Source organism: Gossypium hirsutum, chromosome A09 (assembly GCF_007990345.1).
Source record: "Gossypium hirsutum isolate 1008001.06 chromosome A09, Gossypium_hirsutum_v2.1, whole genome shotgun sequence".
In the NCBI taxonomy this organism is placed as follows: Eukaryota; Viridiplantae; Streptophyta; class Magnoliopsida; order Malvales; family Malvaceae; genus Gossypium; species Gossypium hirsutum.
In genome coordinates this window covers 67,244,697-67,259,518 of record NC_053432.1, presented here as the reverse complement: position 1 = coordinate 67,259,518, position 14,822 = coordinate 67,244,697, and the positions used below count along the sequence as shown (strand labels likewise).

Below are 14,822 nucleotides of genomic sequence, written 5' to 3'. Positions count from 1 at the left end.
TAACCAAAAAAAGAATTACTATCAACAATACAATAAAAAGATTTCTCCAAGGTGATTTCCAAGTTTTGTTTTCTGATTTCAATCTTCCATTTTTATTTTTATCGTTGTTTTTATTTTTTATTTTTATTTAACGAAAATATAAAGAAAAAAGAGAAAAACTCACTGTGACGGAGTTTCAAACGCCGATCTGGCGCTTCGTCGGCCGTCGGAGACGGTGGTGGTGCGGCGGGCGCAGCGGTGGCGCGGCGGCGCTATGGCAATCCAAAGGCCGGCCATTTTTGGAGAGGAAAGGAGGGATTTCTGAATTTTTTCTTAAAAGAGGGTGGCTAAAATGAAGGATATCAAAAAAATTTGGGTTTAAATAACCCCATAGAAACGGCGCCGTTTTGTGACTGCATATGGGTGTCAAAACGACGTTGTTCTGCCTCTGGACCCGCGTGCGACCCGACCCGGTAGGAGGGGATCCGCGCGTTTTCATGAAGTGGGCTATTTATGCCCTTGGCCCTTCCTCGTTGTTGATTGTTTTAATTTAGTCCTTTTGCTTGTTTATTTATTTTCTTTAATTTGGCCCCACGAAATTTCTTCATGATTCAATTTAATCAGCGTACGAATGTTGTGCCTCAGGACTTGGGCATATTGTCCGATCAGTCCTTTGCACTTTGCGCATGATTCATTCCAGCCCTTGAACCTTTTATTTGCAATTTTAAACCCCAAATCTTGTTTCAATGTTTAATTTAGTCCTTTTGTTATTGTTTATTTCCCTTTTTTATAAAATAATATTATTACTGTTATTATTAAGTTGTTCATTTATTTTTTATTCGGAATCTTTGTTATATATACATATATGCGTTTTCATGTTATATATATATATATATAATATCCATATTTTTTTTATGATCTATCTATCTGTCTATATATATACACATATTAATACCCTTATATTTTATATTTCGTAACTTTATACATATCTATATACATGTCTATATATGTATTCTATTCTCATAAATATATATATACTTACATTCTTCATATTTTAAATATGTATCTTATATATGTTATTTATATTCTATGACTCATATATATATATATGTATCTATATATATACTTTTTATATTTTATGATAGTTACATACGTATATATGTATATGTTTACTTATATATATATTTTATAATGATTTTAAAATATGTACATACATATATTTGTTATATTTCCATAATTTTATGTATATACACATATATGTATGTTTTATTTTTTTATAGTTTTATACATTTTCTTTGTTCATTTCTTCATTTACATTTTCATTAGTTAGAATGAATGTTTTAATTTTATTGCTTATATGCTTGTGATTGTATATTATATTAGTTTGTCTCTGTATTTATTTTACTTCGTAGCCTTTGCTTGTATTATTTTAATTACATCATCATTATTGTTATTCCATTACAACTATTTTTATCTAGATTTCAAAAAAGAAGAAATTTTAAAAATATGAGTAATACTCGGTATTTAGAACTTCGAGAGAATCGAGCCCTAACGTATTGGGTTCCGATTTTCTTCGTTGAATTTAAATAATCGAGATTACTCTTTTAAAAATGATAAAAAAGCTCGTTATCGAGAATTCAATACGTTGTGTCCTAACGCATTGGATGCGACACGTTGTTTTCTCGAGACGAGGTTTTTTTTTCGAAATAAATGCAGTATTCAATGTTTAATATTTTGAGAAATTGTGCCCTAACGTATTGGGTTGCGATTTCTTCATTTGATTTAAACAATTGAATATTCTTTTAAACTTTATTGCACGAATTTTTTTTAAAACTCAAGTTTTAAATGATATCGGGAATTAAAAAAATCGCGTCCTAATTTACTGGTCGTGATCTTCTTTTTTAAATCCGAGATAGCTAAAATGTCTTTTAAATAAGCATTTTTACGCATCGAGAATTCGAGACATTGTATCCTAACTCACTGGATATGACGTCTATTTCTCAATTAACGTGAAATGTGCTTCTTTTCTCAAAAAATTTTCTCTTAACGTTTTAATCAAGGATCGTATTTTTTTTAAAATTATTTTAAGTTATCAATTTTCGACATCAAGACATTAACTAATCAACTAGGTACCAATTTTGGGCGTTATGAGGGTGCTAATCCTTCCTCGTACGTAACCGACTCCCGAACCCGTTTTCTGAATTTCGTGGACCAAAATTGTTGTTTTAATAAAATTAAATCATTTATTAGAAACAACCAGTTTTTGAGGTGATCCAATCACACCTCATTAAAAAGGATTGGTGGCGACTCCCGTTTTTTCGTTTTCGTCAAAACCCAAGTCGATCCCGTTTTTTTCATCCAAAAAATGGTGTCAACAGTAACTAATAAAATTATAGTAAATATAATATAATAGTACATAATTGATAACATGAGAATAAACTACTCATTACCAAATAAAATTTTAAGGTTTCGAAATTGAATTACACTTTAAGCTTTGTAATATAATATTTAATATATCAAGCTACATTTTAGTTTAAAAAATTTATTAATATGTTAACTTCTAATTAATTTTTAGTGCTTTTATATGTTGAAAATTTTATGAAATAAAATTAATAATGAAAAAGATAGGTATGTAGTAAATGATTGATAACGTATTACTAAATATAATAATTTTAAAGAAAAATAATTAAAATGAATAGTATATGATATATAATGTAGTAGTAATAAAAACAATTTCTAAACAATTAATAACATATAGGTATACATAATAATAAATATTTTATAATAAACATGTAAAAATGTTATGGATAAAAGAATAATAAATAATATATAACATAAAAATACATAATTGGAAATAGAAGATAAAAATCAATTTTATAATTATAATTATAAAATTTTATATAACTTATTGTAAATATATATTAAAAATAATTAAAAAAATTAACTGAAAAATAATTTACCAATACATGTTTTTAAAATTATTTCATAAAATTAATTAATAATTTTTTTATTATAAAATATTATAATATTCATATTTTAAATAATATACGTGTAAATGCATGTAGAAAATTTGAAATAGAGAAAGATTGTATATTTATTTTCTATTGATTTTATGCTTCAATTTTTTTTAAATTTAAAAATTTATATTAATGTAATATAATGAAGCTTATTTTAGTTATATTTTTATAATGTTTATTAGATTAGGTTTGATAATATCAGACACATGACATATATATATGATTAGATTTACAAATCATATACTAAAAGAGATTGGCGGCAGTAGGATCCAACCTAGATCTTACAAGTGAGATGTTCAAAACTAGTACTTAATTGATATATCATAATTATGGGATCACATAAACTACAAAGTTGTAAAGAGAAATGGAAAGACGTAGCAAAGTTAATAGCCAATAGGGATAGAAGAAGAATAGATATGAATGTCTAATATAAAAAGAAACAAGGGCCTGCAAATTAAACCCACTTTGCTAACCTCTCAGTTAATTTGATGCATGTAAAAAGAAGAGGCTGTGAAGAAAGCCAAGAAGACTGCCTCCTGCTGCTGCATGCAAACCACTAAATTGGAGGAAGAGAGCGGGCAGGCAAGTCATTCTTGGCTTTCAACTCAGGCTCTGCTCTTCCTATCAGGCTCTTTTACTCTCTTATTAATACTACTGGGAATGGGAATTGCCCATTCACAGGGTCTTCACTTCTCTACTTATTTATAGGTAGTTTTTTTGGCTTATTTTTATACTATTTTTTTCATGAAATGTATACAGCATGCATAGATTGCATAAAAATAAAATGCTGAAAAGGGAACATATTCGGGAGGGACCGCCGCTTCATATAAAATTAATTGGGGAAGAAAATAAATAATGAAAAAGAAAAGATTGTAAAAGATGGAAAGTTTTTGGAAATGGCACATTGGTTTAGCAACTTGCTGAAATCCATTTGCCACCTCACTCACTTTGTTGTATAGCTTTCATGGTTTATATATATATATATAAAATATTTTGAGTAATGTTTTCCAAAATATATTATAGGAGTTTTTATCTGTATATCCTTTCAACTTTCATATTAGTAATTTACAGACTTCCATCATTTCACCCTAATGAAAACAAAGATCGAAGCCATTTTATCATCAAATCCAATTAAAAGTTTAGTTTACATAAAACCAAATCATAGATCATAACAATAACTATTGAGAGTTTTTTTATAAAAAAAATAACAATAATTCCAAAAAAATCATCAAAACTCCATAAAGAAAAGCAAATAATATTTTGATACATACTTGTTCATACATTGAATCAACAGATATAGAGGTCAATGAGAGATCATTTTGATTCAAAAGTAGAGAAGAATAAGATCCCCTCAAAAATGGAACTCTCCCTCAAAAAGTTTGGAATTGTATTTTTAAGGAGGTTTTCCGAATTAATTTATGAGTCGGACCCTAAATCAGATAATGGGCTGAAACGCAGGTCGGGTTATTCTTTCTATCATTGTATAACAGCACTAAGGTTTATTTTATGCATCTTAAACAATACTGTTTTGATATATCACCAGAATTTTACAACATAGAAAGTGGCAAACGCAAAACCTGCAAAGGGATCTGCCATCCGCATATGAAATTACTATATACAATACTATTTTTTAGGTTTTTTTTTTACTTTTTTTGTAGTTACATAATTAAACATTTAGGCAAATTAGACTTTTATGTTTTTTATTTGTTTTAATTTTGCACAGTTATAATTTATAAATATATTTTCATAAAATAAATTTTCAATTTTTTAATTCTGATATTTTTATATTTTTTTTATTTTTTGAAATTATCATTAATAAAATTTTAAAATATCAATCTGATATTTTTATATTTTTTTTATTTTTTGAAATTATCATTAATAAAATTTTAAAATATCAAATTAATATTTTTAACTATAATTCAAGAGTTAATTTAGGTGTTAATCTTATATAATATTGAATTAATGTATCATGTCATTTAATTATGAAATGAAGGACAATCAACGGACTAGTAACCAAACCGTTATAAATCAATAACATTTGTGATAATTTTATAACTTTTTCATAACTATTTAAAGAAAATAAAATTTTACCGGTGACTAGAGAAAAATGACTTAATACCTATTTTTACCACTATACTTAGGAGTGAGCATTTGATCAAATCAAGTCGAATTGAATTAAAAATTTTCGAGTTAATTGAGTTAATGAGTCTTATTTTATCATCCTAACTCGATTTGAATTTTTTTTAATCGAGCCGAGTGAAATGAAATTCAAGTTGAGTTGAATCAAGTAAAATTATTCGAGTTAAATTAAAAAATTAAACATTTCAAATTAAAATCTTGTTACAAATTAACTAGTTCAAGTAGATAAATCTAAAACCATCAAAATAAGAAAAAAATAATATAGTAAACTTAATTCATTAATTAATTTATTTAGATCCCAAACTTATTGTTTTAGAAAACTTTTAAATTTTTAACTTTCTTTATATATTCTTTAGAATATTTTTTTAAAATTCTTATAATTCTTTTAAAAATTATAAATTTTAGAATTTTTATAAATATTTTAAATTTTAAAATTTATTTTGAATTTTTGTTGAGAATGAGTTATTTACTCATTTTTAAAATTGATAAGAGCCAAAGGAGTATTTACACCAATATATTATTTAAATTATTTGAATTGTAAAATTCAACTCCCTTCGAACTTGAATTACTTATTCAATTTAATTCGAAAAAATTGAATAACTCGATTTAATTAACTCAAAATTTATTTTTTTTTCAATTTTTTCAAATCAAATTAAATTTTGCTCAATCCTAACTATATTATTATTCTATCATATTACTTCAGCATTTCCTTTACAAAAGTCATTAAGTAATATGTGACAAAATGTCTAACATTTCTTTAAAATAATAAAAATATCATAAATTTAAAATTTATAAAAATAAAATAAAAATAAAACCCAAAAAATGTAAAAAAAATCTAAAAACTAAAAAAAATCATGGTTTATTCTTTAAAATTTATAAAAATATACAATTATGAAAAAACATTTTAAAAAATCGTAAAATTCTTTAAAAACCTAAAATTGAAAAGGAAAATTTCAGAATTATAAAAATATTATAAAATTATTTTTAAAAGTCCAAAATAAATCTAAACAAAAATATATACAGGTTTACCCCAATGTACATTTATCCATACTGATTATGAAATTATTCTTTTAATAGTTTTGTACATTTCTTTCAAAATTTCCAAAAACATAGCAATTTCGAAATTTAAAACCTGACCATGCATGTGCTCAAGTTCATTTTAAATTCCATTTTTAATAAATTTATACATTCTTTTAATTTCTAAAATAATATTTTAAAAAATCTCAATTTTTTTTGGATTTTTTTATTTTAAATATTATAAAATTAGTATACTTTTATAAAATAAAAATAAAAATTCTCACATTTTTAAAGGATTTGATCGGCCGGGACGTTATTTTAAGAGATAATAGATGGAATAATAAATTAGACGGAATGATGGTACAAAGACTAATTTTTCAAGTACCAAACTGAGAATTCGTATATAATACAATGGTCAAAATAAGCATTAAGCCATAAAATAAAAAAAGATATTTTAAGTTTGATGCTGTCTATTCCAACCATTAAGTTGTCCTTTTCTATAAATTTACACTTTGTTTGCCAAGTTGTCCAAGTTTTAACTAAAAAGGGGAGAATGAACTCTTCTAATAACAATTCTTATGAACTCAGACCCTTGAAATTATTGGCAATGGAATAATATGTTCCGACTTCATTTTTGTTTTTCTAAGGAAAATTGCTTGAAAACTTGTTCCATTTGACATGGCTAAGCACATCAGGTTTGTCAAAGACAGCTTTGATGTCTACTCTTTAAGCATGTCTTTCAACAACTTCACGTCCTAAGAAGAGGGGTATTCGTCGATATCCATAAAAGAAAATAATTCCATGTTAAAAGACTGATGGAATATGTGTTTCTTCTTCCCCTCTTCTCTCTCTCTCCCTCTTTCTCTCTCTCTGCATTCGACGTTGAACCCTAATATTTCCTTTTCAAAAGCCTGTGAGTAGAGTAGATCATGATGGTTACATCCATTGAATTGGATTCAAAATATGGTGGGCCATTTTAATTTAGTCTTTCTGCTTTCATAAAAAGTTTTCCATTCCATCAAGAGGAAGTTTTTGTCCAAATAAAATATCATATTCAAAAAATGGGAGGAAAAAGAAGCTGTTGTCGAATTGATATGGAAGTGGATCTCAATATTCTCTTCATGTGTCATAATAGTTTGAGAATATATGGTCTGTATGTTATTGTAAACACTATAAAATACATACATACACATCGGTGTTTAAAAACAGCATATCATATTAAGTATCCTTACTCATAAAAGCCTTTCACATGAAGAAAGAAGCCTTGGTTTGATAGCCAAGGATGACTTGCCTACGGATTTGATTTCAAGAGATCATTATTGGTGCTGTAAGTATGAATTAAGTGCTGTCATTTGAGCGCTTTTTTTTCCATATATCAAAGTTCAGTAACTGTGTCCGGCACATATTCAAACATCGATATCGTAGAAATATTATCTTCTTCACCACACCCATATACAACATATTCATATCTAACACTCACTACAAGTTCTAGTAACAGCTACTGACTACGGTAAAATTCTCTGATCTGGAGCTAACAAGCTCCTTTCTCTAATGTTATATGCAATTACTACCTCAGATTATGCAATTCAATACCTGATCTGCTATTATATGCTAGAGTTAGTTGCTGTTCATAGGAGGTAACTAAAAGTCAAGCGCTGCTGAAATTATGATAAATTTGTCACTAGTTTTCCTCTAAAACCTATTTACACAGACAAGCACACTTCGAAAACAAATTCCTTATATTTTGACAGGAATCTATGCCTGTACCAGCCACATCACCTGCCTGGTCAGCTAACTATGACAACAGACATCAACAGATTATGAAGTCACTTTTTTTTCCAGGACTCCAATAAATTAAAAATTATTTTTCTTTTAAAATCTAACAGTTTTGTCCTTTACAATATTTAATGTGTGATAATGACTGTCATAAAATGACTTTGTGATGTCAAAGAAAAGGTTAAGACGATGTGGTAAGCTCAAAAGATTTTTTTTTTAAAGGAAATAGGTAACATGGCACTAAAAGTTATGAATAAAATTCTGAAGTATGTAATAATCTGTGTGTTAGGTTAAGATCACTACATGAATTCAAATAAGCTAGAGTTGAGCAAGAACTATGTACCCTCTTTACTCTTCAGAAGAAGAAGATGCAACGCCCTTTCCTTTACTATCTGATGAGGTTGTGAGACCAATGTCTGAGCTTTCCTCAGTTTTTGACTTGTGCATCTGCAAGAGCTGAAGTTGACGTTGCAGTACCTATGGAGTAAAATAGGTGATGAAAAACCGAAGTGATAAAGTGGAACAGTTTGAGTTCACTTGTAATTTTAGTGTTAAATGTTAAAATATTTTGATCAGAAAAGATGAAGCTCTATATGGGGGAAAGAGACAAACAAATGGAAACTCTCAATCCTAGTGCAACTAGAAGGTGGCTTTCCCATGTAAAGCCATGGCACTCCAAGTCTCTCACCTTGATCCAAAATTTATGGACGTATACATAGTCTACTAATGTCCCGAGCTAAGCCAAAGTGAGTAGACCCTTTGGTAGGACGCAAGAAATAAGAGAATGTTCTCCAAAATTTTTAACACACAATTACATAGAGAAAGCAAAAATAGTACTAGTACACTACAAAAATGATACCTCAATCTGCTGTTCAATAGTCTTCTTCTGAGCCTCCAACTGGGAATCTGAAAGATTCTGATTACTCCCTGATCCTCCTCCTCCTGAGTTTCCATTGGCACCAGGTAACTGGAAAGGAACAAAAACACAGTTCGGGAATTGTGGAAAGGGCAAGTTTGGCAGTCCACCAGGAATGGCAAACTGTTGATGTCCAATGGATGGGCTTTCCCCACTATGTTCCACCTTCATGGTGTCAGCCAATGGCGCATAAGACCCTGGAAGTACAGCGTTTCCTGGAGACCTGCATATACCATGCACAAAATTGTAACATGTAAATGGTAGTACCAGTTAGGATTAGCAAATCAATGCTATTGCACTCAGAACTAGATCTGGTCATGTAAAAAAAATGCCTCATTATAAGATTTAGAAAGCAGCACATATGTGGGCATACAAGATCTAGGGAGGCCTCTAAACCAATGAACTACTTATTAGCTTTTGAAAACTAGCACTCAAATTCAATATGCTCTGTAAACTGCATGTGTTTGAAATGTTCCCCCCTTCTCTTGGTAGTAGACATTTCAGTTCCCAGTTTATGTAATAAGCCTCAATTCAAATGATTACATTTACCTCAATTCAAATGATTACATTTATGGTTTCATAATTAAGTTTGAATGTAACTAGAGAAGAGTGTTGCCACTTCAATAGTGGTCACAGACACATAGAAAACTTCTGTACAAACACAAGCCAAGAAAATTATGTTTAAATGGCACATTCCTAATTCATTTCTCTGGTCCTCGTACTTACAGCTCTTTTAAATTGCAATAATAGCATGTGATTAAAAATCAAAAGGAAAAAAGGGATGAGATCATAAAGGTGGCAAAATGGGGAAGCTGCCAATGTCATTGATTGATGTGCAAAATTACAAGCATAAACTACCTACCAAACTAATGTGTTTGCAGAAGGATAGACGTAGGATTTCTCATATATTGATGCTGCAGCAGCAGCAGCCTGCAGCCTCGCCTGATGAGGGGTCAAATCATCAGTGGCCATCTCAACACCAGGACCTTGTGTAGCTGAACTCGTGCTGGACCCTGTTCCCACTTTAAGCAATTAGCCCCTTTTTCAGACTATGAAGTCAGATTGATTAGCTGTAAATTTGTAAGAGAAGCAATACCACAGCCGAACAAAGTAATACTTACTGTCAACATTCCAAATTCTTTGCAAGCAAACAAGCTTACGAGCTTTTATATGGGATAAATCATGTGTATGAGTTTAATAACTGGGGTGGGGAACGGGTTATCCACAAAAATTTGAGACCAAAAAACCTAGGAAAGAACATTCAGACAGGTTTGGGGATGAAAAGCCTTCAAGTAATACCCCACACTAAGGTGCATGCCTTGAAGTATAGGTAACACCTATGGACATTTCACACATTATTTCAGGAGGATGATACCTTAGCTTGCTTAGGCACAGTACAACAAAGCATAAATAATGGCAACTAAAAAAACTGAATTTTGAACTAGTGATAATCGATTGAAAATTTTAAAGGCCCAAAAGTTAGCTTTACCTGATACCTAGAAAAAAGCAACTAACTTTCAGAAAGTCGGGCAATTTATTCATGCATGATCCATATTATCTCAAAACCAAATAACAGAACAAACAGTTGGCATACACCAATTTAGATTTGTGAAGAAAATAAAAATGCTCAAAGAAAAGAGTTCATTTTATCATAGATGATGTTACAATAAGATTACCTTGTCGAGGAGCATCTGACCAAGTTCCATGTTGCCCTCCAGATGAACTTGTTCCGTTTTCAGGTGGTACAACAAGTGCTCTGCAGGTTGGACAGGTATGCTGCCTCTCCAGCCATGATCGAAGGCAGTGGACGTGAAAAAGATGTCCACAAATTAACTTCTTTGCTAAGGTCATCTCTTCGCGACATATAATACATGTTGCATCACTTCTGTTCCTCCAATCATTAAGCAGTTAAGAAATAAAAATCAAGAATAAAAAAACACAATGCAATTGAAAGATTCTATAGACAGAAAAAAAAAAAAAAAGTTCGTAAACAAATACTATCTGACTCACGCAGAGAGTTCTTCAGGGGTTGCATCCGGGAATCTATCATTCATATTTGAGGTGATCTTTCTATACCGCAAGTAATCAGCAACACGAATTTTAAAATTCCTAAATGTCTCATAAAGCTCCCGTATTAAGTGCAGAGGTACACCATAATTCCTGCACATACCAATTAAAATAAAAAACCATGCCCTGAATTAATCTATAAGATATAACTAAGAGATTGGAGACTTTGGCGAAGACAACAGGATCCCTCTTTTCCTTAAAGACCTTGCAGTGCCCTACAAAGCTTTCCATTAAGCAATTGACAACTGCTAGGCATCTCAATACCTAAAGCTCAGTCTTGATTCTCACCACAACCACATTAGAAGTTTTAGGATCAGAAACAGATTTCTTTGTTATGACAGCCAAGTGCAATTAAAGCCAAACCAAGTTTTAGCACTACCCCATTCATATATCAAAAGGTTCATGATGGAAAATCAGAAAAAAGAACTGGATATATTTGTACCAATTGGAGATTACCCAATTGCTTAAATTTAGGGATTGCAAAGCCCAAACCATCCAATAGATTTCAAATTGATCCGCTCTAATTGGAGAGTTTTTTTTTCCTTTTATTAAGTGGAGGCTGGGTGGGGAGAGGCAGTTTTTTAAAGTGGGTAAGAAGCAGTTGTGGTATTTGCTTGCCCAGCCCAGCCTTGATATTTAAAATTACTATTTCACCCTTATGCATTTAACTTTTAAAAGGATAAAAATGTAATGATGCATCATACAATGATCACTGAAGTATTTGAGATAGTCATAGATTATTCTTCCATGTTTATATGTCACACACATATTGAATGTCTACAGTGGACCACTGGTGGATTTGACAATATCCGCCCCCACCCAGCCCCAATGACATCCCTACAAGTTATATTCTACCTGACTCTCATCTCAAAGCAGCTATAGAACTTGGCCTCTAGTATGATGAATGTCTCATCTAAAGCAATTCTAGACACCATACAAAATTTAATGGGATAGAGATTGCTTTGTTTCTCCAACCAACAGGGCAAGTTTAGAACCAGTAAATACAATCTCAAAAAATGTATTTCACTATCAGAATTTGAGCCTAGTTTGATGTCAAATCAGCCGAATGCATTTTTATATGTAGAGAAAACCACATGCCTAATGCCACCGTTCAAGTTCAAAACCTAATTATAAGATATCCACATAACTGAAGGGGATCTAAAGCACGAAAAAAACTCCTAAAACGAAGTGTAGATTCTATCTAAAAAAAACTGACTAGAAAATTTTAGAGCACTGCTTAAAATTGCTTCAACATGCACTAAGCCTTCCCTTCAAGTGAGCCAAAAAGTTTTAGAGAACCTCATGCCTAGAACACTGTCCAACAGTCAAAAAATTATATTTGCACAAGAATAATATAATCATCTATGTGATCAAGGCAGAAAGTAAAAAATAAATGGCTTACTTACATGAAAATCACAAGAAAGAAGCACAAGTACATAGACAAGTGAAGCAAGTCTCGGATGAGCTCCAAGTAGAAGGTATATACAGCTTTTTTCTCCCATTGCCCTTCCATAAGCATGTCACTCACATAGAAAACATATTTTACAAAAGTTGACATTGTTGTTGTTGCCAGTATCATGTACCTACAACCCAAAAAAGAAAATATAAGTCCAAGCAAAAACAGATAAACTAGAAAATATGACATGCACATACAGAACTTGAAAGAAATAAAGGGGAGGGTCAAACTAGTCTACTTTATGTAAATTGCAGTACAACAAAGAATAGCTGGACTTTTAACAAGCCTTCCTTTATTTATTCAAGGAACTTTAATAATTTGAACGGTGGTTGGACTTTTACACTGTCAACTTCATTTATCGTTTAATTTCCAACATAAATGACATATTTAAGGAGGCCCTTTCTTATCTCTTTATAGTCTAGCAAGTCCTTGCTACAAGATTTTTTAATCCTTAATTGTGCTCCTAAAAATCAAAGATCCCAAACCATAATTAAAATCACAAAAGAAAAACTATCACTTCAAGAACTGAGATCATCCTTGCCAATCCATTTTAATAATCTAAAATACTCAGGACAAGTTAAAATACATTATCGTAAAAACTATCACTTCAAGAACTGAGATCATCGTTGCCAATCCATTTTAATAATCTAAAATACTCAGGACAAGTTAAAATACATTATCGTTTTGAGTGATGAACCACAAAACATGACAAGCGCAAATGAATTTAGCAAACTTCAACTGATAATCACGAAAAGAAGAAAAGCTGTTAAATAACTTACTCAAATGCAAAGAAGATGGAAACTGAAGCTTGTCGTGTTTGGATCAGAAACTTGATAGAACTGTATAAAAACAGAGAATCAAGCAGAAGAAGAAAACCCAGAAATGAAACTATCCGAACATGCGCTAACTTCGGAACGGAAGGGGTTGTTTCAATGTACTCAACCCTCTTCTGCGCCAACCAATGCAAAGCCTTGATTAACAATAGAGCAGTAACCATTGCAAGAAATGGAACAGAGAATTCCTGCCGAAAGATAGTGATTGCAAAGAGGATCTCCATGACCTCTCTCCATGATTGCTCATTCAACCGCTCAACCTCAGCTTCTCGAAGAGACCCAAGGAATAACCGTTTAGTTAATTGCCATAAGATACACATAACTACAAGGCCCATGTTGAGAAGCAACACTAAGCTGATCTTAGAGGTTGATAAATAAACCATAGCAGGATAAAACTGGCCTCTGCTGTTGAATGCATGATATATAACTGCTAGTGTCGTGACTAAACTGAGACCAGCATATGTTCGCAGCCTCATCATTTTGCTCTACCTGATTACCACACCACAATATCTTCTTAATCGAGTATCCTTACTCCTTTAGAGCATTGAATTGGTAATAAAACAACTTAAGGCATAAGAACCAAGAACAAATTTACCAAAAAAATTACATACTCTACCAAAAATATGGAACTTTACTAGTTCAAACATAGTATCATGCTCAAAGAATAATCCGTTTTTCAATAAAAACAAAACGAAGGGGAAAAAGTCAACTATTTCCCATGAAAATTCCTTCCTTCCGCGACCGAAGAACCGAATCCAGGAACTTCCGAAATCAATAATTTCTATCTAATAAGAGGCAAAGATAAAAGAAAGCATCTAATTTGTAATAAAACAAAAATATAAGGCATAAGCAGTGAGATCAAGTGAGGCTATAAGAAGAAAATAAAATTAAGTAAAATTATCATAAAATTTATATACTCTGTATCCAAAAGAATAGAACTTTATTCATTCAAAAATAGTGTCATGCTTTAAAAAAATCCCTATTTTGAATCAAAACAAAAGAAAAAGAAATTCAAATGATTTTCCCTGAAATTCCTTTTTCCTCCCCAACCAAACAATCAAACCAGGAACTTCCAAAATCGATAATTACTATCTAATAAGAGGTGATATAAAAACAAAGGGAGTAAAAATCAGTACCGAGTTGAGATAAACTTCGCCAGGGATTTCGAAGGAACCGACAATGATAAAAGAAGAGAAACCTTGTGGGTCTTCTTTTCTCGACGAGGAGAGATTAAACTATAAATTAATAATAAATTTAATCAGGACTTCAAGAAAAATTGAGACTGTTTGTTTGTATGTTTATTTCATTTATTTATATCACTTGCAATTTGTTTCTTTTTTTTTCCCATCTTTTCCCTATTAGATTACATTTGCTTTGACGCAATGGTTGTCAGCTTTACCAATCACTCTACTCCACGTAGACTGTGGCCCCTCTTTTTTCCATATTCAATTTTACCAATTATAATTACCCGGTGTTTGTAATATTAATATCTTAGACTTCTTTTAGAGTTTAATCGACATACGGATGTTTCACCTTTTTTTGGGGATAATGATTTATTTTTAGGTCTCTAATTTTATAATAATAATAAAACTTTATTTTAATTTTTTATTTATTTTTTTATC

General features: G+C 30.8%; 1 protein-coding gene across 1 annotated transcript; it reads right to left on the bottom strand.

Moving 5' to 3' along the window:
• Window positions 1-8,123: 8,123 nt before the first annotated feature.
• On the bottom strand, window positions 8,124-14,542 carry LOC107889241 (ERAD-associated E3 ubiquitin-protein ligase HRD1B). The gene is made up of 8 exons (XM_041076473.1): window positions 14,337-14,542; window positions 13,147-13,689; window positions 12,318-12,494; window positions 10,855-11,004; window positions 10,521-10,729; window positions 9,707-9,857; window positions 8,788-9,067; window positions 8,124-8,405 (listed from the first exon to the last, which is right to left on the bottom strand). Exons 2-8 carry the CDS (start codon window positions 13,677-13,679, stop codon window positions 8,277-8,279), a joined length of 1,629 nt encoding a protein of 542 aa, XP_040932407.1. The 5' UTR covers window positions 13,680-13,689; window positions 14,337-14,542; the 3' UTR covers window positions 8,124-8,276.
• Between the last annotated feature and the right edge of the window lie 280 nt (window positions 14,543-14,822).